This window comes from Rhodamnia argentea, chromosome 7 (assembly GCF_020921035.1).
Source record: "Rhodamnia argentea isolate NSW1041297 chromosome 7, ASM2092103v1, whole genome shotgun sequence".
NCBI lineage: Eukaryota > Viridiplantae > Streptophyta > Magnoliopsida > Myrtales > Myrtaceae > Rhodamnia > Rhodamnia argentea.
This window is the reverse complement of record NC_063156.1, coordinates 7832247-7856536: the sequence shown is the minus strand read 5'-3', so window position 1 is coordinate 7856536 and position 24290 is coordinate 7832247. Positions and strand designations below refer to the sequence as shown.

Here is a 24290-nt window from a genome sequence, read left to right as displayed (position 1 = left end):
AGGACGACGAACCCGACAAGACTCGGGTAAATTCCGGAGGTTGGCGCTCGGGCTCTCGCGTTTTTACCGTTCGCGGGTCTCCTCAAATTCGAAATCGGATGCTAACCCGACACGATTTGTTCATTAGATTTCGAACGCTAAAATACGACCAGAGGGTAGCTCTGTTCCGTCCCGAACGATCGATCGCACGCGATGGGAGTTGCAGAATCTCGACTTGCGAAAGAAACCTGGCGAAGGATGTATTTCACGCACGCGACGTATAAAATGCCGCTGCCGATGGTCGTGGACTCGTGGTACGACGGTAGGGGTTAGTGTCCGGTAACCCACGAGGTCATTGGGAAGGACGGTGCACGCATCCTGACTTTAAGCGATAGGGTTTGCATACTCGAATATGCCCGACCCGACCATTTTTTGTGCCGAGTTGCTATCTCTCACATAGTATCCAATAGTGAACACAAAATCTTCGTGTAATCCGGGGAAAGCATTTACGGCGATCTCGGTTGCCCCTCCTCGTTCCGTTTTTCTTTATGGGAAGAGGCCACCAAGAAATCTAAATTATGTCAATTACGACACATTTATCCCAAATTTATTTTTACGTGACACATTTATCGCAAATTTTATGTGTCACATGCATGACTATAAGTTTGAGATTTTTAGTATCAAGAGCAAAATTTTTGAGGTAAATGCACCATACCTATACAAGTTATCACAAATTATTTTTTGTGATACAAAAAATCCCAAATTTATAGTCATGCAACACATTTATGTCACGAAAAGAAAGTTTATAATAAATATATTACGGTGAATATAGTTTAGAGTTTTTGGTGACTTTTTACTTTTCTTTCTCTTTCTTTTTCTTTTTCCGAGCTCATGCACATTGACTTTCAACAATAGTAATGAATTTATGGCTGGCTCGTGCAAGATTTCCCAGTAGAAGTACATTTACCACCGGTCTTTCGTACCTCTTAAGTAGCTAGTTAAAAACAACCAAAAGATCGTGGAAGGAGTTATACAATTTTAAGGGAAGCTCTTTACCATCAGAATGTGTTTTTTTTTTTGGGGTCATAGAAGTTCTTTACTTCGAATAAAGCGTTTAAGGACAAAATCTTCAAGAATTTCCTGTTTAGGATGTCGCGGTGCAAGACTGTAATTACAGTCCCCCCCGCTCTGTCTTTCTGTCTCTCTCTCTCTATTCTGCGTTGACGGTCGGGCGAGAGTTAAGAGCTTGCGAAAGCTTTTTTGGAAGCACTAGGGGAATGCCACAACTAACCAACCGCACACCACAGCTGAAAGGAAGACGAACGAGCCGACTACGAATCAAACCCAAAAAGCAAAAAAAAGAATTTTTTTTAATGAATAGATAGTAAAAAAGTCTTCTTTTTTTATTTTTATTTTCGCGATCCTTGTTTAAATCGCGTTTTCGATTATGGCGATGATAATTTTCTGCTACCGGAAGACCCGTGAGAAGCTCCAATCCGTATCAACCCCGATTCTTCATCTTCTTCTTCTTCTTCCTTCCCTCTCTTCCTCTTCCCTCCAAGTGTTGCCCACGCGCGCCCACCTGTACGTGCTCATCGTCTTCGTCATCTTGCTCTCATTTATTGCTGCTTCGAGCATTTTCCTCTCCACTTCTCAATCTTCTGGGTACGCGAAGGTTCCTGTTTCTTTTCTGTTTTTCTTTTTCCTTGCGTTTTCTTCTCTCCCGAGTTCTGGTGCTTTCTCGTAGCGCTTCACGTGCACCGCGGGCGATTTTCAGCTCGCCCTTCACGGGGTTGTCGCGTTGGAGAAGATTCGTGAACGATGAGTCGTGCAAAATTTTGCTTTTTTTTTGTTGCTGAATCTCTCGTGCGTTTGAAATTCATGTCCGGCGCTGTTGATGGTTATCGATGCTGGGTGTCGACTCTGGCCTTTGGGTTTCCCGTCGTTTTTTGTGTCGTTCGATTGGTACTCGGGCTCTGCGTTTCTTTCTTGTTTTTGGGTTCTGTCAGTTTTGTCTTCCTGCATTGTCGAGGATTCGAGTCCTGCCTTTTCGCATGACCTGTTTCTAATTTTGCTTTTGCTGGTGCAGATTTGAGAATCGGGCGAAGTCGTTGAGCAGGGCCGGATTTGGTCCTCGACTTGATAGGAAGTCTCGAACTTCTCGGAATCGGACTCGACGGTTCGCATTTGAGAAGCTTCGAGCTGAATTTCAACGAGGATTGGAGCCCTAATCAAGCTTGATTGGGGGCCTTTTCGTCGACGAGTTGCTTCAGGTTTCGAGGCGGGTATCGGTGAATGTGCAGAGGAGAAGTCTACTCTGTCAAAGACGGAGAATATGCAGAGCGTTTTGGCGATGGCGGCGGAAGCTCAGGTCGGGGGAGAGTCGCTTTTGGCGACCATCAAAATCGCAGTGCTCCCGATTGCGAAAGTGTTCACCATGTGCTTCTTGGGCTTTCTGATGGCTTCCAAGTATGTTAACATCTTGCCTGCGAGCGGGAGGAAATTACTGAACGGGGTGAGCTAAATCGTTTGTTGATCGTAATTTTGTTTTCAGTTTCCTCTATATATGCAATCATGGAAAGATTCAGTGCAGTGATGCTGGCTGATTCTCCGTCACAAGATCATATATTTTCTCCATAAATAGTGACGGCGAATTTTTTTTTCCTTTTGCTTTACTGTGTTGTGCAGCTGGTCTTTTCACTTCTGCTTCCATGTCTGATATTTTCTCAACTTGGACAAGCCATCACTTTGGAGAAAATGATCGAGTGGTGAGTGTGATTCGGCCTTCTTTTCTGACAATACTACTACTTCAAAGGAAAAGGAATCGGTGTCTAAATGTGGATTTCATCTTCTTGCAGGTGGTTCATTCCAGCTAATGTTGTTCTAGGAACCATATCAGGATCACTTATTGGTTTAGCCGTGGCGTATATTGTCCGGCCGCCTTACCCTTTTTTCAAGTTTACGATCATACAAATTGGAACAGGTAAGCTACTTTCTGAGAGAGAAATTTTCCAGAAGCTTTAGCGCTTTTCTTGTTCATTCACCATGGAGTGTGGCAAGATTAAGCTAAGTTTGATTAATAATAGTTGATCGAGAAATTTTGACACAATTGTGGAGTATGTTTTCATAGGATGCCAAGGAATCAGGAGAGTTTGTGGTCTCTTGATTTACATTTTGCAAAAAGTCATGTTAGTACGAATGTCCACTCCGTTATTCCGGGGCCTTATTGGGGATCAGCACTTTGGAATTTGTGCACTCTGAGCTACTTATGTTGCGTGGCATTTAAATTAGATTAGTTCCCTGTTATGACATAGCTGTTGCTTGCAGGGAACATCGGCAACGTGCCACTTGTCCTGATTGCTGCATTGTGTCGGGATAAATCCAATCCATTTGGAGATTCAGAAAGATGTAGTACAGATGGGACGGCCTATATTTCTTTTGGGCAGTGGGTAAGTTTCATACACATTTCCCTTAACCCATGAAATTTTGCTATAAGTTTACATGAGCTGCCAACATGACCTGTGAGATTTTTCAATTTCCCTCGTATGGGTCTTTGGTTGGTTATGTACATTTATCATGACCTATTGACAAACTTAATCTAGCAGTTAATTTTTGATTGCCTTGAAGCTGCCACTTTTACATCAGTAATCTTTACATAGCAGGGGAGCTGATTGTTGAATAAATGAGTTTTGTGCCCATGGTCTTTAATCTTATTCTGGTGGTGAGAACAACACTGATACTAAATCAGTGTGCATCAGCGCAAAGCTAGTCTCTAAGTGAGTGAGTTCTCTGCAGACAATTGACGTGTTCCAAACAGACGATGGTACGGGAGTTGAATAGGTGGTAGAAACATCATAAAGAGTAAAGATGTTGACATGTGGATCATGTTCACATCCTAATTCAGTGGACTGATTACTATTTGCATGTCTGAAGTGTTAGTAAGGCAGGTGGTGTACAACTTTGAGTGGTGAATACAGCTGGAATCACTGTTGAGTACATTTTTCTTCACAGGTGACCAATTAATCCCTGTTGTGCATGTGGTCAGGTTGGAGCAATTATCTTGTACACATATGTTTTCAACATGTTGGCACCCCCTCCAGAAGGAACCTTTTATATTGAGGAAACAAATCTTCCCGTTAGAGACCCTCCAAAAGATGGTGCACAAATCCCAAAAGACGGTTTCCCCGAACAAGTTCCGCTGCTTACAGACGATGATGTGCAGTCAAATTCAAATCCTCAGAAGAATGGAAAGGTAACAGCTTGTTGTCATGCAGATGTTCTTATTTCGTCATTTGCCAAAATATGCACACCGTGAGCGAGTTAAGTCTTTATTTGTTGTCGTATATGTCCAAATATGGACTTAAAAGCACTGTATTAAGTTTGCTTGAAGACCTCTCCTATATTGACTGTGTTTGTCCCTTGTATTCTGATCATAATTGTGTAAATTGATAATTTAAATGGTAATAAAGATGTTTGGCGACTCTTCCCCTTTAAACAGCTCAATAATGTTGAGGAGGTGCCTTAAATTAGGAATTGTATGTTGGTTCTTGACACATCAATGTCATGACATTGGATAAATGTATCCTTGCCATCTGGGCGAGTTTTCTGCAAATACAAGTTGAGTTAGATGACACTTATAAAGCTTCTTAAGGTAAACTTGTTTCTAATTCATATTTCTTTAGGTGTGAGAATGTATAGAAATTTATTACAAGTCAATTCAAATTGTGCTAAAATTTCATAGATTAAATTAGCAGTTTGAACTCTAGGGAGCAGTCAGGAAGGGGCTTTTTCCAAATCGTTCTTGGGCTTTGTTAAGACTCTGAGAGTACTAACATCTTTGTATGTTTCTCTTTGCAGATCAAGCAAATGCTTGTTTTCCTATATGAAAAGCTTAAGCTGAAGCAGATTCTTCAGCCTCCAATCATTGCTTCTGTAAGTAATATCACAATTCCATGTTCTCATTGGGAAGTGATTGTTCACTGTTCCGTTGTCTATCACACTTGTTTCCGAATCTTCTCAATACGTTTGATTTACGCCTATATGATGAGAAATTAACATTAAGCAACTAAGTGGAATAATCATCTCTTTCCGGTTCAAAGGAAAAAGAGAGAGGCCAAAATAAATTTGATTAGAGACCCTGGAATTGTACTTCTGGTGGATCACCCTGATTTTGCTGGAAGATTTGGGTCATTGAATAGCAAGCGCTGTCACCCTTTGCCAATGTTTTGTGTCTATAAATCGATCATGACCAACTTTTTTCCATGTTGAGGTGAAAATTAAGTTGGTTTTGGTGTAGTTTTTTTATTTTTATTTTTTAATTTCCCTTACTTTAGAGTTTGAGTCTAGGCTTTTATTTAATGAGCAGCTTGAATCTTTATAAAACATAAAAATAATAACATTTGAAGTCGCCTTTAGTTTTTTCTTAATTATTCTTTGAAGTTCTTGACCTTTTTGTTTGGTCAACTGATTCAGCAATAGAAGGAAGAAAGAAAGAAAGACAGACATAAATCATGAAGATTAGTTTGTATTGGACTGCCATTGCTCTTTCAATATGTACCGTTTGGAATTTATAGGCCAATAAAATGGAGAGATGGAGCCTGCTAATGGAAAGTGCCTGGCAAAACATTGTTAAGATGGCTGAGATGCTAACTTTTGGATTTGTGAGGGAGCATATCTATGGAATAATCAGTCGATGCTCTTTGTTTTGCTCTCTCTTACTACATGATACTGCTTTTTGTTAGCTTTTATGTGTTATTGACATTCCCCATTACACACAGATCTTGGCCATGGTTCTTGGAGTGATTCCATTTTTCAAGAAATTGATCTTCACATCTGATGCTCCACTTTTCTTCTTCACTGACAGTTGCATTATTCTTGGGTATGTGTCTAATCCACTACAATTTCTCCTTAATTTTTCTTATACCTGCTGATCAGAACTTGCTTCTTGTATCTTTTGGAACCAAGTAACTTAGTATTATCCTCCAGTTCCTCCCTTTTACCTTTCATTGGCGTAGTAATAACCCATAATTTTGCAGATTGCAGTGATATGTGAAAGATCACCTAACAATTATGGCTTTCAGCATTTTGGCAAGCATGGCTGCTTTCAAAACTTAAAATTGCACCACTACACCCCAGAAACTGAGACAATATTTTCAGGGAAAATAAAACAAAGATGTTTTTGACATTGATGTAGTTTTTTTATGGGTTATGCATGTGGGTTTTAGTGTCCCAAGACTATTATAACCCTTGTGAGCCTAATTATTTTCTCATATCATAACGGATGGATACTTTGTGCTCCATTTTATGAGTTAATAATTCTTTTCATCATTTATCAGGGAGGCCATGATTCCATGTATCTTGTTGGCGTTGGGTGGCAACCTTGTTGATGGTAAGTAAAGTTCCTAGCCACAGTTGAATGCATTTTATGTATGTGTTATGGACCTATGTGATAAGGGATGGTTGCATTCACCATTCAGGCATTTGACTATGAGTTTGTTTGGGTTCTTGCAGGTCCCGGAAGTTCAAAACTCGGTCTACGTACTACGGCTGCAATTATCTTTGCACGTTTGCTTTTGGTGCCTCCAGTAGGTCTTGGTATTGTCATGCTTGCTGACAAACTGGGCTTCCTCCCAGCTGGTGATCAGATGTTTCGATTTGTCTTATTGCTGCAGCACTCAATGCCAACTTCAGTCCTGTCTGGTAAAGACCCCAACTCTTATCTTCCAGTCCAAATTCATTGTGAAATGAAAGTGAAGTGAAGCTCTTCCGTATTCTTAAGATCGTGGTTGATAAATTTCTTACCATTGTTGGAAGGCACTTGGTACTTTGTAAATGACGACTTTTTCGACAAAAAAAAAAAAAATGATGACTTTGCAAAATAGATCACTGCATTCGGATAATTCAAAATAAGGCTAAACTTTAGTAGCACACTGTCCGTCATGTAGATATGACTTTGTCATGTCCCGTGTGCTAAACACCCAAACTAATATCCTCCAAGTATGTTGGCAGAGCTATCTGATCGATACACTTGTAGCTAGGACTCGTTTTGGGACTTTAGCATGTAGAAATCTGCTTCTCACATACTTTGGAGGTGTGCAAAGGAAACCGCTGATCCCTCATATCTTGTCCACAGGTGCGGTTGCTAGCTTACGCGGCTGCGGTAGGGAGGCGGCAGCTGTCCTGTTCTGGGTCCACATATTTGCGATCTTCTCTATGGCTGGATGGGTCACTCTATATCTCAATCTGCTGTTCTGAATGTGAGGCGACCTCTCGCCTCGGCCAAAAGCCTGTTATTTTTTTTCCGCTTGGTCTGCATTTCCAAATTCAGTGACGCAGGTGCAGATCAACACAGTACCCGGAATTCTTTACATGGAGGAGGAAAAGCAAGGAAGGGTGGTGATGACACGCTCAGAGAAAGGCGCGGAGTCTTTCCCATTCTCTGATATTATATCTAATTATTGTTCTCATTGTATTAGTAACCTTTCTCTTTTGCTTTCCTTTCCGCTTACGAATTACTGTTATATTAGGAAGTAAGAGGGCTGTTTACAGCGTGTTAGGTAAAAAAGTTGGCCCGGTTTTACGGAAGATAATCTCCATTTGGTCGTTACAGAAATGCTAATGACCACTAAGTGATGGCCTAGAGCGGTAATATAGTTCCTATTCATTTGCTACGAGGAAGTGCTTACGAGTGCTTTGGGAAAAATGCAAAGGCCTTTGGGTAGTGTGTTTTTTCCAAAATGGATAAAGTTTTTGGTAAATTATTTTTTGAAAACACATTGGAAGCAACTTTGGTTTAAATTTTGAAAGGATTTTTGGTATTTCTTTTGTTAAGAAGAAAACTCTTGAAAAACTATTTACCGGCGGGCCCAGCCTCGCCTAAGGTCGCGCGACCTAGGCAATGGATGGTGGTCGCCTGAGGTGGCGCAATCCCAGGTGAGGCTGACCTGTTGCTTGTGGATTTTCAAGGATATTTATGTAATTATGAAAGTTGAGAGAGAGCGAAGTTGGAGAGAAAAAAAATACAGCATTTTGAGGGATCTCTGGATCTGTCTTGGAAATTCAATTGCATTTGCTCAAGGACTTAAAGCCCCTTGAAATGTTGTGTGGGAAAGTTCATGAAAATTCTTTAGGTTAAGGTGCTTTGCATTTCTCCAAAGTTTCTTGAGAAAGTTTAACCCAACACAGCCTAATTTGTTTCTGGTAAGGGTTTTGGAGGGGTCCATTCTAGGGCACTTCCAAGTGCTTGAATTCTTGGCACGTATTTCTTTTCATTTCTATCAAAGAAGATTTCCAACCAGCCCAATATTATTTGGTATTGGAAGATTTCATCGAGAAATTCGATTAATCTCTTTGATGCATGACTGTAGAATTACTTAGAATGTACGATGAATCACTAGCGCGTCCTTAGCGAATGCACAATCCTACGATGATCTGAATATAATCAAAAAGAAAAATATTCTAGTTCCACAAAGAAAATGCTGATCAATTCTTAAAGTAACAATGTATTGCCCCTTTTATCTGTTTTGAGAGAAAGAGAGAGGCGAGGAAAAACGTACGTTTTTTGGACGGTTCTTTTCTGTTCTCTCGTGCCCCTTGGATCTTAGCTTTCTTTCATAGATAATAAGATAGATTGTCAAAATGGCGTCTCATAAATGCATCAATTCATGTGAAAGACACTATTATGGACGTAATTTAACATTTGGTTAGCATATATAATAAAGGAGTAGTATTGGAATTTTATAAAATAGCCCTGAAATCAAAATAAGAAGTATATTGACTGTCATTTTAGTAGTCAACCAAGGAATTTTAATACTCCACATTTATCATTAGATTTTTTTTATATAATTTATGACATCCAATGTAAATGCTTAATTTTTTTATCGAATCACTTTTTCAAAAAGATGAGATTATTTGCTTATAATCATAATCAAAAGTTAATCATATAGTGTGTAATTGTATTAAATTGATTTTATATGATTTAAGTCATCCATCTAATAAGTAATCACGAGTTTAAACCGAGACGTACAATGAAGATGTTATAATTATGTATGATATTTTACTAAACTACGTAATAACGTAAATTGATTCACATAGTATGCGATTACTTTGCAAGAAATATTATATTGGGGTTAATATCACGAAAATCCCAAATTAGTACATATATGACAAATTTACCTCAACTTAATTTTTTTACCACTAAAAATCTCAAACTAGTATACTTGTGACAAACAAAGGGTAAAAATCCCAAAACTAGTATACCTGTCAATTGCCACATGTCATCAAACTCAACGACTTGACAGTAAAATTTAACAAAAACTAACAAAAGGTAAATATGTCACAAATATACCAATTTGAGATTTTTGGTAGTCCAAAAATTAGTTTAGGTTGAATTTTTCGCATGTGTATGAATTTGGAGTTTTTTGTGATATTAAGCCTAATATAATATTGCAAAGTAATCGCATACTATGCGAATCAAATTATGTTATTAATATAAATGAACAATTAGGGATTTTTGGTGATCAAAAAATTAATTTGGGGTAACTTTTATCATATGTGTACCGGTTTGAAATTTTTTGTGGAATTAACCCTATTATTACAATCATTACATTTCTAAGGGTGTAAGTGAAATAATTTAAGTATGTGAATATTTGTATGTTAATTGAAAAAATTATAAATAATATTATCTTTATATGATGAATACTAGTTGTTAAATTATCAATAACTTTTGATAGAATAAATAATTATGTATTAGCAAGATAATATAATTTATTAAAAAACTACTTATTATTCAATAATAATAATAATAATAATAATAATATGTGATTATATGCTAATAACAATATAAGCAAATTTTATTGTTATTAATATAAATTTCAGCCGTGTTTATAGGTAAAGTAAGTGAAATAAAAGAGGCAGACATTTTAGGAATAGCTATAATAGTATTTTTCATAGAAAGGGTACATGTAATAACTCCCAGATATGCAAACGCTTCATATGTAGTCAATTCATGTTAGGCGTATTAAGGTAATGGTTAGTACTGCAATCAAAACGCTGTGAGCGTTGATCGACTTCCGTAGGACGTGAAGAAAATTTCCCCACGAGTAATAGTAAATGTCCAATAAGGAGAACAAAAAAATCCGTTTGTTTATAGGAAAACTATTCTCGTAAAATTATTTTTGCGATTTTTCGGTATTTGAACAACGGAAAAGCTAATTGATCTATTGAACACACGTTTTTCATAGACTGAAAGCAAGAAGCTTACACTAAAAAGAGAAAAAACGATTTCCCCTTATTGTTCTTGAATCACCTCCATTCGTTGATATAAATGCAACAAACATCTCCATCTGTTTTTGACCTTCAGTGGTACAATCTGGATGCCTTTCAAGAACCCAAAACACAAGACATCATCTTACAATCTGAACCGAAAAAAACCACCACAGATCGGTGATCGCTTTGACAGCAACAGCCCCCATCTTGGAAGTCGCTGCATTGCATAATATAACTTACTTCTTCAATAGCCAAGAAAATTCTCGACTCACCACGCTAGGAAATTAGCAATCGATCACGGAGCCTCTAATCCGCGAAAAAAGGGTCCGATCAGCACACATTCAGAATCAGAGGAACAAAGATTTCAAAACATGAGTCCTGCTTAAAATAATATCTTTGATAACGGGATTAGCGACTGGCGTAGTTACTCATCAGCCAAAAACGCACTAGAAAGGGAACCACCATCTCCTGTTTGCGCGACCACTTCTGTTAGATGCAGAAGCGCCAAAAGCAGGAACCTGGCCTAAATGCCCATCAGAGAAGTTGCGATAGTTAGTTGCTCTTCTCCCCTGAGCAAGAGGATTCCCCAACCACAACACGAGAGCCACACCCACAAGGCTAATAATTGGAGCAGCAGCGAGGGCTAACCATCTGCCTCTTCCAGCCTCCCCACGAGAACCGTCAACACGAGGATACCCATCTGATGTGTCTCCCTGCTCTATAATACTTTGGTCCAGTTCAAGCTCTTCATCTGCTTCAGCCCCATCTGAGGAATTGTTGTCAATTACTCCCCTCCAGCTACTACTATCATCAATCTGCCTGCTCCTACTGATGTTCTGTTTAGCCTCCTCATAGTCTCTATCGTCGGTTGGAAGTTCATAGCGACAAAGGGGACATGAGTTGCGTGTATTCAACCATGGCAGGATACAGGAGGGGTGATACAGGTGACGACATGGAAGCTGGTTCGCTTCTGTCCCAACTGTTAAGACATCCTTGCAGATTGCACAGGCTGAGTCGTCATTCTTCGGAGTATCCTCATCAATGACAATGAGAGGTAAACTATTTACAAAAGAAACTGCTGCAGGAGGAGCTCCTCGACGCGAGTTCTCATTATCTGCAAGATACTCGAGCAATTCTTCGAAACTTCTTGTGTCCAGATAATCTCCCGAATGCCCAACATCTGATGGCAACTGTGATTCGTCTACATCAGTAATGACGTCACGGAGAACTATTTGCCTACTTTGCCGGATTCTCCAACGTATCATTCCCTCTTGGGGAAAAACAATCAAGTGACTCCAGTCAGGAGGGTCACTGCCTTCGGCTGGACTTGAAATAACAGCATTTTGAATCTGACCATGGCCCTCTGCTGATTCAGTTATGTCTTCCTCTGCATCAGTTTCTTCCCATTCATCTTCTTCTGCATAGTCTTCTTCCCCGTCTCCTCCATCTTCTTCTTCGTCATCCAAGTTCCAGTGGTTGAGACCAGCATTCATTGGATCAATATCAGTATCACTATTGCTGTCTGGATTACTGGTCTCATCTGGTTGAAAGAATACTTCCGCATCTATCATACTGTTACGCCCATCAATTGATGCGTCTGAGTCCCATCCATACGCACTAAAGGAAACTCCATCGCTCTCACCATGAAATACCATTAACCGACCAAGACCCACAGTTGTGTCGCTTTCCCCATAAGTAGAATCCATGTTGTCAAAACCATCACTCTCTGCATCAGAAGCCACGTGCCTCCATCTTCTAGAGCCACTTGGAGTAGTGTAGGTACTTGTCTGCTGCAATAACCTTGCAGAACTTTCACCATCTGAGAAGTTATCTTCATGCATATAGGCAGTGGACTGGTTTTGCCTAATCAAATTAATCATTTGTGAGAAATGTCGCGAGAATCGACTCTCTGTAGACTCAGAACTGCTGTACCTAGATCTTCCTCTGCTAATTCTACTTCCTCTGCGAAATCTGTCACGGGATTCTCTGATTGGGTTCTCAAAATATTCAATTTTACAATCCCCACATATATTAGATGGTTCCTGATCACCATTCGCAACACTATTTGTGTGACATAAAGCACATACTGCTGGCGGGATCAAATTCTCTCTAGATAGAACATCAGCCAAATTGCCATTCTCTGTGGACGGGGGCAACTCCTCTGCCAATACATGTAGGTCCGCATCCATTGAAAAGAACCTAAAGAAAACCAAAAGACTTAAACAACATATGAATGAAACAGGAAAAAAAAGAAAAGAAATCAGAATCAGGGAACACATCATGGTCACGCAACGAATGTATTCATTATGTTCTCACAGCTTTAGCTTAAAGTTCAAGGCAGCGATTCGTCAAGATGTATGGAGGTACCCACAAGATACAAGTTAAACGTTCAAGAAATTGGTGATAGCCAGTTCAGACCAATTCAAGCAGTGTAGAACCACTATAGGAATTGGGCCACAAGCATTAGTATGCTGACATCTCAAGAAGAGAAGCACCACTATGGTCGGAAGTGAAAGTAGCAAATAGAGAGGAAAAAGTAAAAAACCATTTGCAGAATTGACAGGTCAACCTTTGATCTTATACATATATCGGAAAGACAAGAACAATACACATGATGATAATAACTGCTGCAAGAGGCCTCCAGCTTAAAGGCATTCAAGGTAGAAGTGCAAAACCCATCATATAGAAAACGATAAATATGCTTCCCATTCAGGTTTTCCAAGATACCATGACACAACATTTCACAAGAGATATGCCACTTGAACCGCTTGTCCTGTGTCATGAAAAACCAGTAACTGGAATACTAAAGACGAATTATCTCAGTGTTTCAACACCCACAACTAAGCATGTAATTTGGTCTTTTTTCCTATGGATCATGCACTTTAGTATGGATATCATCCAAAATCTAAGTAGAGACCAGGCTGTCATATATTCAACTACCTCGTGTGGAGGACCTTACCCCTATAGTAACACATCTCAGTCAAAGTCAGTTTCCGCATACTGGAAGAATCCAGACTCCAATTAACATCTCAAAAGAGACTTAGGCAAGTAATAACATAGGGTACATAAACAAAAATAGGAATGCAACCCCCGAAGGCTTATAAATTACTCTTAAAGGAAATGCCGAACCAAACCGGATCCCTTTATGCCCTATCCTGTGGATGGGCTGTGTTACTCATAGCCTTTCTTATAAGACCTTGTATTGCCACACAAATTAGATCACTCGTTTCCTCTAACCAAAAGTAATGTCCAACAGCAACTTGCAGTCAGGATTCAGCAATCGAAGAGCCATGAAGCACGCACATAATTCAATTGCAGAGTAACAAGATAACAATCCAGTTGCCGTCATTTCCCTCACACATTCATCGGACGCTTAACAAAGAAATTCAAACTAACGACTACTTCCTGAAGCAAACCCATGACTTTCCCACACCAATAGCAAAGCATCAATCAAACGATCGACCGAGACAAGTCCTCTCGAACCTCACCCAAACCGAATCAAGAACCGCACAGTTCTATTCTCGCCCCTCATCCACACAAAAATCTACTGGAACCAAACAGCAAAAAGGGCACAACCGGCTCTGTACCGCATGGCGCACTCAGATGCCAGAAAAGAGCAAAATTATAACCATCCCAACAAAGTAGAGACGGAAACGCTCGAATCGGAACTCGTAAACATTACCAGGAAAAGAAACACAGCGCTCAATACCCCCCAGCACAATCAACGCGATGGCGACAGTGTCCGGATCAACCCGTCTCTCCCCGAAAGGCAGCGCCGATCGACGATTGCCCAAGTGGGGGATCGGTCAAGACCAGGGGAGTCAATGCGAATACCAAGAAAACCCAACCAAAGTAACGAACGGGCAAAGAATTTAGGGTTGACTGGGGCAAATGGGACTTCGCCGATGACTTCAAATGAGCAGTCGCGCGCAGGATGGCGATCTCGAGTCGCATGGGAGTCAAGGCAAAAATGAGATCTTTCACCGAGGAAGGGAGCAAGAGGAATCACATCAAGCGAAAAAAACAACGATTTTTTTCTTCTCCAAAAGAAGAAAAAGAGACACCCGACCAAAAAAAAAAAAAAAAAAAAAACAAGTAATCGAATCAAGAACAATAATTTAAGACAGATAGGTGGGAAAAGAATGGTGTGTGGGGCTACACACCGTAATGCAAATGCTTCCACAGACGGAACACTTCCCACATGAAAATGAGCAGGACAAATCGCCCTCTTTGTCATCACCTAACCTCCTCCATTTTTGTGACCACCAAAAAAAAAAAAAAAAAACCTCCTCCACTTTTAACCACTAGCCAGGTTTAATGAATTGCCCAAGCTTGATCACAACATACAAAAAGAGAAAATTTCAATTAAGGATTTGAAGTGCACTCATTTTTTTCTTAATAAGCACATGAAATAGATATTATTTTAAATAAGGGATCGAAGAAGTGCCCTCTTTATATCAAAGAAGGACTTAACCAGGGATATATTTGTCTTTTATATTTTTCGATTTTTTTTTCCTTTTTCCCTTTTTTTTCCCCTTCATTTTTCAGGTGGCCAAGAGCAAGGTGGCCTCGCTAGTGGTCACGAGACCGGGCCTCGCCCGGCGGGGGCTAGGTGAGCCCTTGCGGCCGAAGGTGAGACTAGGCCTCACCCGGGCAGGGCGAGGTGAGCCCTTGCCCGATGTGGCGAGGGTTGCCCTCACCTAGGTAGGGCAAGGTGAGCCCTCGCCCGGCCCACGACAACCGGCGAGGAGGAAGAGAAAAAAAAAAAAAGGAAAAAATAGAAAATGTAAAAAGACGAAAATACCCTTGATTGTGCTTTTTTTTTTTTTAAATAATGAAGACACTTCATGCCATTATTTGAAATTTTTTCTAACATAAATTTGTACTCACAAATGTCCTCGTATGGCCCTAGTCAAAGTTGAGCGGGCAGGGCTTTCTCGAGCGATAACATTATATCCAAGGCTAGCCTCCCCGACTGCGACCGAGACAGCCTTGGCCAAATCCAAGCATGGCCATTTCCTTTTCAAGCACGTCCGGGAGTGAGCAGGCCGGGTGCACCGTCCACTCATCGATCACCTCCATAAACCGAAAGTCCTGAACACATGTACTGAGTGGTGCAGATGAGCCGTAAAACATCCGGACCATGCATGCAACAAGGGTGTCGGCCGGGTTCGAAACTTTGGCGTGGGCAAACAAAAGAAATGGATGCATGTGTCACGAGTGATGAAGAAGTTGGATGACTTTTTTCTCAATAGTAATTTTCCTCTTTATTGTGTGTTTCCATAATATTCGGCATTGATGTGGCGCACAACACTCGCTCAATACGATGATCCTTGTGATGTAAGGGATGGGAGAATAATGGAGGAAGACGCTTAAGTGCTTCCTTTGCCTCTATTGTTAGACTCCACATAAATAATACGAGGGATTTCATGTGAGGTTCGTCAAAATTCAACGATAAATATGAATACTAATCTCTCACTATTCGAGTTCTAATCGGGTCGGATCAGCTGTTGAGATCCGAAAGAGTCCCACCCCACAATCCCCGCGAGCATAATGCCATCCATTGGCTGAGATCACCACTCTTGAGAACGGTCCCACCTTTTTTTTTTTTTAATTTATCTTTTTAATCCTTCTACTTTTAATTCAACTCTCTATATTTTTTCATTTTGCGAAAAATCAACGTTATTGCCGCGACACCTACTCCCAATGTTGCATCAGCACCAAGTATCCTCGAAAAGACGATCAAACAGTTCAACGGACGGCAACGTTTGACTTTCTATCACCTAAGACTAGCGGACTTAAGAATGGTACAGAAATGTTAAGACTTTAGGATATTTCGAGCCCAAGGTTTTACGACATTGCTGCATATATTCCATCATTATATTACTTCTTAACCTTTTCATAGGGTTTCATTTCCCTTCTATCAATTTCAATTTGCGAGCGAGATCACCCCCGCAAGCGACCATCTCAAAATGCCCTCAAAATGCATCGCTTGCAAGCCAGGTGATCGAATGTCAAACAGGTTCGGAACTTGAAACCGTGAAGCCGGTCTTTGATATGAAAACTTCAAGGGGTTATCTCTGATGCAGATCAAATTTGGGAGCGCACAATGCGCCAAGTTGAAAGACATAGTGAATGAGACTGAGAGACATTAAGACCAAAGTGACAAAACATGAGAGTGATGGAATTCAAGAGCGAGTGAGAAGAGGAGGTGAACGGGTATTGTGAATTAGCTGGTGCAGCTCTTTTTCTCCAGATTACCTGAAAAATTCTCCATCCATAGCCAAATATGCGAGGAAGATCCGAGAATCAGTTCGTACCGACACAGGACTCATGTGGTTATTGAGCAATTCACATAGGAACCATCCTAGCCAGAGGCATTTTGCAATTCAAGGAAATATTATGGATTGAATATCGAGATGAACAATAGCAAATCATGACACTGCATCACATAAACGTTCTCTCCTCACCTAGAACTCAGACATGTGCGTTCTTTACTTCAAATTTTAAATCCCCTATCGTCACAAATTCAATACCTCAAGTTAAGCAACCTATAAGACGAAAGCATATATACCTTAGCAGTCGGCACTAAGCATATATGTCAGTTCAAATGGAAGAAGGCTTTCATTGATGAAAATTGGGTACAATTACATATGTTGATTGTTTTCTATGAAACATTCTTCTATACCAGAGGTTAAGTACACTCCGTGCAACATATGAACACATAGCCAGTTTACAATTCAGGGCTACTTTGATCAATCTGATTTTCTCAGAGGAACACAAATATGAGACACAGCAAGATATTGGAGGATCTGCCTCTGTGGTTGAAAATGCCAATAAGATGGTACCTGGGATTCGCCTTCTCCATAAAACTCCAAGGCTTTTAACAGTATAAGCTCCTAAAATATCTGGAAGAACAGACTCGTCGATCCATCGCCAAATGATCTAAGATCTGCGGGTTTCACCAAAGCCCTGCACAGTGGGCATGTCCTTTCCCTTTCAAACCTGTTTGTACAGGAAATTGGTCATGAGACCTTGATCCAAACCAGCGCTTCAACCCACATAAAGTACAAAAAGAATATGATAGCAAAATACAACACAAACAACAATCATGATTGGAAGTGAACATGCATGCATCCACTCGAAGATGAGTAGAGCCATGTTTGGCATCATTTTCCTAGAGAACACAGTGTATCAAAAGTGTTAAGCAGGCAGTCCTACCAAAATATGTTTATTAGTTTTCGTGGAGTTGCCACAAAACTTTTGCGTAGTAGTCACTCTTTAAAAAGAACTTCATTGCTCAACTTTTATTTTGTTTGACACGCAACTTTTTCTCTCTTCCCCTATTGTATTGGGTATTGTCTGAGAGATTATCGGAGTAATAAATATTATTTACAGCCAAAATGATGTAAATCTACGTCAGGCCTCATTTCTGAGTAGTCCAGGCTCTAAGAGATTCTTTTTAACAGACAAAAAGTTGCACGATCAATTAAAACGAAAGATGTGAAAACGATAAGCATCTGTAAGCTGAAATGTGCAGTTAGAAGTGGCAAAAGCTCCATTTTTGGAGGTCAATATAGAACTTCATCAACAGAGAGAGTGTTGTTCTGACCACTCAGAGACGCAGTCTTCACAAAAGATGTGCTTGCAGCGAAGTAAGATGGGAGCATGCATCTTTTCCTGACAAATTGCACACAAATCTCCAGCCGCATTGACCTGCATAACATAAAGTAACTCTTTCAATGCATGGGAAACTCTCATATATGCCCCACAACAAAGCAAAAACCAACTGGAAGAAAGGAAGGAACAGAACTGTATGACCAGTAGAAGCTGAAAAGACAAGTACAAACATTTCATGCAACCAGGCACATATGATAGGCATCAATGCATGCTATTGTTCTAGCTGATGACGTTTCATCATGTATAAGTGCCAGTAAAGCCGTGGATAAAAATCCTATTGGTCCTCTCATAATGAACAGTAGCATGGAGATAAGAAATGCAACATTCAGTTCAAAATATTAAGCAGAGAGGAATAGCAAATGTAAGTCCAATAACCTGCTCAGCAGTTGCATAAGCCCCGTATTGGATGTCCTTACGAGATAATGCCTTTAATGCAGTAAAAAAGAACTGTACCTGAGAACAATATCATAACAAGAATATAAGACCTAAATATATCAGGAGGACATAAGCTTGAAATGTGCATCCATGAGAAGGAGATGTAAGTTTAAATGATTCTACCTTCTCAACAACAGACGTGAGCTTGAAAGTCAGATACAACCCAGTCATCAGGGAAGAGAAAAGGCTTCCGTACTCTTTATTCAAGAAAAACCTATACCAGACAGGTGTCGGCAGTAACGCACGGTACAGCAAAAGCAGATACTCTACCAGAGTTAGCATTTGACCCTGCAAAACAAATGATACTGAGTTAGAAATCAGTATTGAAACCAAATAAATGTGTTTTGGTGCATCCAGTACAAACCATAAACCTTTCCAGGAAAAATTACACTATGAGACAGCACCAGTAGATTGATAAAGTGACAGGGCAACACACAGAACTCCATATACACCTAGAGCTTTTATTCTCGTAAAGATGTGAAAGAGTGCAGGTAAGGAGAACAAAGCGAGAGAGCTGAGGGGTGAAAGAAGCTAGGATGAGGAACATACATATTCTACTCTTCTAACAAAGAATTTCAAGAATCACAAGTTCCCTAAATGCACAAGTGTAATAATTATCTGATTTGACCTCACCTGCTTGCGATAATTCCTCCCTCGACTGTTTTTGAAATATATTAGTAGAAGACACTTGATCACCATAGCTGCTTGCCGGGCCAAAGTATCTAAAAGAACCACAATTCAGAAATTCAGAAAACACTGAAGGAATAATGTCCAGAATCTCATCAAGCAAATACGTGAGAGTTAATCCGCATACGCAATAAAGAAGGCATCTAAAAGAAACGAGATTCAGAAACTTAGAAGGGGACTGAAACAAAACTTTGTCCACAAACTATGAAGGGTATAATAATACAGCAGGAAAAAAGGCCAGTCATATGACTTGGATCACAACAATTACTTAACAAACATGCACTGATCTTGTGCTTCTGTACACCACATGCCTATGTTAAACTGACCAGCATTGGAAAAGATATATTTACCTTTCCATCTGCTCACAATAAGCCTTCAAAAGAGAATGTAACATAGCACCTATCAGGAAAGGCCACTCTACTCTTGCTTTGGCTCCAGAATCCCCTGGCTAACACATTCTTCTATCACACGTACTTCAGTTGTGATTATGCCTAAAAGTAAAAATGCTCCACTCCTGCCGTTTAATTTTAAGATCTACCAGTTGAGGATCATATAACTGACATGCTACATCAGATATTTGAGGATAATAAGGTCATAGCTATAGTTTCCTACAAGGGTAATGAAGGATCCTCAATAATCCATCCACTTCTACAGATTTAAACCCATCCTTTCAAAAGTCTGTCCTGTTCCACATCAGAATTTTCCTTGTTAATCTCCTCCTTGCTTTCTATAGAACAGCATCCATCTCCTCTCAAAACCCGCAGGTACCCACTATAATCAATTGAGCATAGGAGGCATGCCCAAGGGGAAGCGGCAGCAGTCCAATAAGCTTTGTTCAATAGAAAGCTGCACAAAGCACACAAAGGCAGACTGAAGAGCAAGCCTGATCCCAAAAGTGAACCTTTCTCAATTTACCTTCTTTTATTGTCTCTTGCTATCGTTATCGACTCAAGTTGTTTCCGTGATAAAAATTTCAGTCCGATGAATGCATAATGTCAAGCAATCTCTGCATATTATTGCACTGGAGTGGAAGAAGAGAAACAATCCCTCCAGTTTAGCAGCTACCAAAATCAGCTCAAGACTGACCAGATCCTACACCTTAATCTTGGCACAAAACACTAAGCAAGGAGACATTGCTTCACTCAACATGGGCTCCTTGGTTAGCTACGAGAAAGCTCAAGACTCTGTCTACATTATTTCAAAATTTATTTCTGGCAACAAATGACACAATACACCTATAAGAGTAAGTACTGATATGCAGTATATGCTGAGTTAGTCGTGTCTCTGCTCAACAACGGTACTATACTTGAAAGACTTCATACAGATGTAGCCTGCAGTTATGTCTGCTGACCGGTCATAGCTTTTAATCTTACTTGGTGAGATTTAATCAGTGCCCCCCACCAACGCAGTCGGATGACTATTTATTTGTCACGGTGATACAGACAAAACCTTTTTTTTTTTTTAAGGTTTTCTCGAAATATTGTTTTTTTTTGGTGGTTTAATCATATAATATAACAGCTTTTAGAGGGTTTTTGGGGTCTTCATAAAAAAAAATTTTTTTTTTTTTTTTTTTTTTTTTTTTTTTTTTATGGTATTAAAAAAAAAACCCTTCTTTGCACTGATTTGCGGCAGCTAAAGATAGGTTCCCACGAAATACTGGCATTCCATGGTGGCTTAATCATATAATATAACAAAGTTATGATTCAGAGGCATAAGATCTTTTATGTCAGGGGTTGCAAGGGGAGATCTAGTCATAAAAGGAAAGTTTTCCATGGTTCTTTTTGGCTTTTCATGAATGATTGTCGATAAGCCTACAAAAAGATATCATAGTGTAATTCAGCATCGACAATCCTTGAATGCTACATTCTAATCAGTCCGTTGCTTAAATAGGAATTTCCCCATTCTCTTGCTCTTTTTAAATGCCATGTAAGTTAGGAGTAGAAAGGTTTTTGTCCGGATGGTAACACAGGCTAGCACACAAGCGCAACACCACAAACTGGAAAAGATTGTTGGAGTGAGGGAATGAAGAAAGTTACATTACCAACAATATATCTAGTATCATGGAGAAAAAGACATACCATTGACTACAATGACGAACATCGCGTGCCAAAAAGGGGGTATTCCCTTGGGAGGAAACATGATCAATGGGTACAAGAGATCATCATTTCGGTACCACCAGTATACCCCAACGATGTGAAGTGTGAATGCAAGTGAAATACCAATAAGAAAAGAAATTTTCCTCTCCCCCTGCAACCACAACCAAATTGCCCCTCTTAACCAAACAATCAAACAACTCTGGCAAATACAGACTACCTGCAAAATAAGGAAAAGCCATATTTGTGAAAAATAAGAACCTTTAGAGCTGTTTGCTTCCGTAGGATGTCATTTGACTTGAACAAGACAGCGGCAATCCAAATGGTAACAAAGAAACCTGTAATTCCTTGCCAAAAAGAATTGCGAATCACTCAACATGAAACTCCACTCTCATACATACATTCCTCTAGTTAAAAGGAAGATAATATGGCATTTACTTCTACAGACCTACAAAGGGAAAGCTATACTACTTTCAAATAACTATACTGTACTACAAATTAGTATTTCCGCAAGAAAATTCAAAATTCAATCACCGCTTGCAATCCAAGGAGCCAAATCACATTGTTGCCCCGTGTGACCAAGTATGACAACTACTTTTGCCTTCACAATGACTCGTTGTTACCATATCCGAAAAATGTTTTCTTCCATTTTGGCCAAATCAGAAAAGATCAGGACTTTAATTCCTCCACAAAATTTCCCAAATACTAAAAGTTGTCTATCCACTCTAGTCCAGGAGAAAGAGCCTAAAACATAACACTTGTTAACTTCTTAAAGAAAGATCAAAAAGATTCATCCTTCACCATAAGTCTATAACATTCTTGCAAGTTTTCACTTCAATTGATTTTAACATTCACCGGAAAAAAAATGATTTTAAGAAGAGTGAGCTTGAGAGAGGGCTACTCAACAAAAAAAAAGTTCTAGTGAAGCAGCCACACATACATAAACACTGACAGAGAGCAGCTTCAGCTATAACAACCAAGCCTTGAATTATTAGTCGCCAAACTCAAACCTTCACATTTTTTCCTATAATGAGGCGTATCAACTTCCAAATGATCTCCGGATTGCTCATTCATAGTGATCATCAATGTCAAATAGCAGCAGTCATCCATCGGTAGAGTGAATTCAAAAAACTTGATATTGCTATTTGATGTTCATAACCTATACTAGCATTTCCATCCAACACAGCTTCAACGTGCACTTTCAGCTTCTATCTCTTGCATTTTTGCCATAACAAAATCAAAACAGGCACCCCAAGTTTTTGGAATCATGTGATCAAATATAACATGCAGCATCACAATGAGGCATACAAACATCAGAAGAAAGTTAAAATCGACTATCATCACTATGAATTTGGCCATTTGAAAAGATTACTATCGCTCTCTCATGAGCATATATCTCTAGCCAAACTATCAATCTCCTAATAGTGCAAACTACCAAATGCCAGGAAGATACCTTGCAAATGCTGCCGGATAAAGACCACCAGCAAGAGCAATGAGAATGGCAGAATCTGCTCAATCCACCTTGCGGCCTGCTGAATATCATATCTCTGGTACGAAGACTCCCTGCCATTAGCTTCCCCGCCTTCTGAATCACCGCCTCCATTCCCAGGCTGTGAAGCACCCTCGCCTGCTCCACTCCTAGCATCTCCCTGACCATCGGCTGCCTCTATTGCAGCCGACGATCGTGTAGACACCTCATTTGTTGCACCAGCTTCTCTCGTCTGCTGACCCACCACCAATCCAGCCCTCTCCCTATGATGCTCCTGTTCTCCTGCTCCAATTATCCGAATCGAAACCTCCCCATCATTGCTCGACACTGTAGAATCCTCGGCCCGACTGTGAAGACCTCCAGAGACCCCTCCATGGAACAAAGGCTCAGTTTCTAGATGGTTTGGCCTCGTTCTTAACAGACCCGAATACTCCAGTAAAGTGGATATCGGCGACTGTATGAGGTTCGAAGCCGATAATAAACTGTATCTTCTCGAATTACTACTGCTACTGCTACCACTACTCCCAGTCACGGATGATCCTCTGTACGGGTCCGAATTGCCGCCAGACGCCTCCATTTGCCTAGACGCCGAAAACCTAAAGCACCCACAAAACAAGCACACACCCGCGATTAAACTATTCTTGAAATTCAGAACCTCGATCCATCTCTATCGGAAAACCCAATCAAGAAGACACAAAGAAGAGCCACATCGCTTCCAGTGGGACCAACAAGAACAAAAAAGGGCAAATCAAGCGAGGAGGGCCAAACGCACCTTCGAGAGCGAAACTCCGTGGATAATCGGCGGGATCAGAGCACAAGCTCGAGGCGAGAAACCATAACCCTAGAACTACCCGATTCAAATCGCCAAGAATGGAGAGGGATAAAGAGAGGAGGGATAGGGTGCGCAAAAGTCAGCGACCCAGCAACGATAAGCAGCTCGAATTTGACCGGACCCAGGCAAAATGCACCAAAGATCAGCGATCTTCTGCGAAGTGCCAATACTTTTCTCTTGAAAAAGAAGAACTCGATAGCGTGCGCAACAGGGCAGGCCTGAGGATCAAGAAGAGACCCACCCCACAAAAGAAGAATTGGAAATCCGAAGAAGAGGAACAGGTGGGTCTTTCCCTTTCCCTCTCCTCTGACCCGTTTACTTTTTCACCTCTCTGTTCTCGCCTAAGAGAGAGAAGAAGGAACTAGGAAGAAGAAGAAAAGGACAAAGGGAAACAGTTAAAACGAGCATGGGGGCCGTCCATCGTCGTTGCTGGGTTCACCAATGCTCCTTTGTTTTCTGTTTGTTCCAAGTTTCATTTTCCTCCTCTTAGAAGACCAAACCGCGTCCCACATAAATTTACAGTTGCCCCTTTCTTCTTTCTTTTTTTTTTTTTTTTTTTGGCTTCTCTGTACGTAACCTACGATCTAACGCCCGTGAACTTTCCGTGTTGTTTTGAGTGTTCGTTCGATATTGATTTTCCCAAATGAAATGATAGATTGCCTCGCGAAATGATCAACGGAATGGAAATAATCGAGCGACTTTCTAAGCACAAGATAATACTAGCTCTGTCGTGTTTGGATTGGATTTAGAGAAATCGGGCGACGGATCAGGGAGCCCCATCTAATCCAAAGAAAGAATTTTCTTAAATATTATAAATAAGGGCATAAAG

At 40.3% G+C, this 24290-nt stretch overlaps 3 protein-coding genes and 1 long non-coding RNA gene across 10 annotated transcripts; 1 reads left to right on the top strand and 3 right to left on the bottom strand.

Moving 5' to 3' along the window:
• Positions 1-1523: 1523 nt before the first annotated feature.
• Positions 1524-7563, top strand: LOC115732783 (protein PIN-LIKES 6). Of its 3 annotated transcripts, none has more exons than XM_048283155.1 (11): positions 1524-1644; positions 2069-2494; positions 2668-2747; positions 2838-2962; positions 3307-3428; positions 4025-4231; positions 4837-4911; positions 5757-5857; positions 6315-6367; positions 6490-6678; positions 7112-7563. In XM_048283155.1, the coding sequence occupies exons 2-11, from the start codon at positions 2315-2317 to the stop codon at positions 7231-7233; spliced, it is 1254 nt and encodes a 417-aa protein (XP_048139112.1). In that variant the 5' UTR covers positions 1524-1644; positions 2069-2314; the 3' UTR covers positions 7234-7563. The 3 variants fall into 3 exon arrangements, with proteins under 3 accessions (XP_048139112.1, XP_048139114.1, XP_048139113.1); XM_048283157.1 differs by having other exon boundaries at positions 1524-1654; XM_048283156.1 differs by lacking the exon at positions 1524-1644 and adding an exon at positions 1740-1893.
• Positions 6674-7181, bottom strand: LOC125316085. The gene is made up of 3 exons (XR_007199404.1): positions 7063-7181; positions 6849-7030; positions 6674-6817 (listed from the first exon to the last, which is right to left on the bottom strand). It is a non-coding gene; the product is annotated as an uncharacterized LOC125316085 (long non-coding RNA).
• Positions 7564-10490: 2927 nt separating the features above from the next.
• On the bottom strand, positions 10491-14393 carry LOC115732564. Of its 4 annotated transcripts, XM_048283140.1 has the most exons (3): positions 12857-13484; positions 10693-12444; positions 10491-10549 (listed from the first exon to the last, which is right to left on the bottom strand). In XM_048283140.1, coding segments are annotated over exons 1-3 (1797 nt in total). In that variant the 5' UTR covers positions 12901-13484; the 3' UTR covers positions 10491-10548. The 4 variants fall into 4 exon arrangements, with proteins under 4 accessions (XP_048139097.1, XP_030519085.2, XP_030519086.2 ...); XM_030663225.2 differs by lacking the exon at positions 12857-13484 and adding an exon at positions 13928-14393 and having other exon boundaries at positions 10491-12444; XM_030663226.2 differs by lacking the exon at positions 12857-13484 and adding an exon at positions 13505-13920 and having other exon boundaries at positions 10491-12444.
• A 2453-nt stretch (positions 14394-16846) lies between these two features.
• On the bottom strand, positions 16847-23930 carry LOC115732525 (RING finger and transmembrane domain-containing protein 2). 2 transcript variants are annotated; one of them, XM_048283150.1, is made up of 9 exons: positions 23402-23930; positions 22594-23225; positions 21402-21487; positions 21126-21294; positions 18994-19082; positions 18484-18648; positions 18301-18378; positions 17858-17961; positions 16847-17250 (listed from the first exon to the last, which is right to left on the bottom strand). In XM_048283150.1, exons 2-9 carry the CDS (start codon positions 23204-23206, stop codon positions 17145-17147), a joined length of 1410 nt encoding a protein of 469 aa, XP_048139107.1. In that variant the 5' UTR covers positions 23207-23225; positions 23402-23930; the 3' UTR covers positions 16847-17144. The 2 variants fall into 2 exon arrangements, with proteins under 2 accessions (XP_048139107.1, XP_048139108.1); XM_048283151.1 differs by having other exon boundaries at positions 21402-21478; positions 23402-23927.
• Positions 23931-24290: the final 360 nt, after the last annotated feature.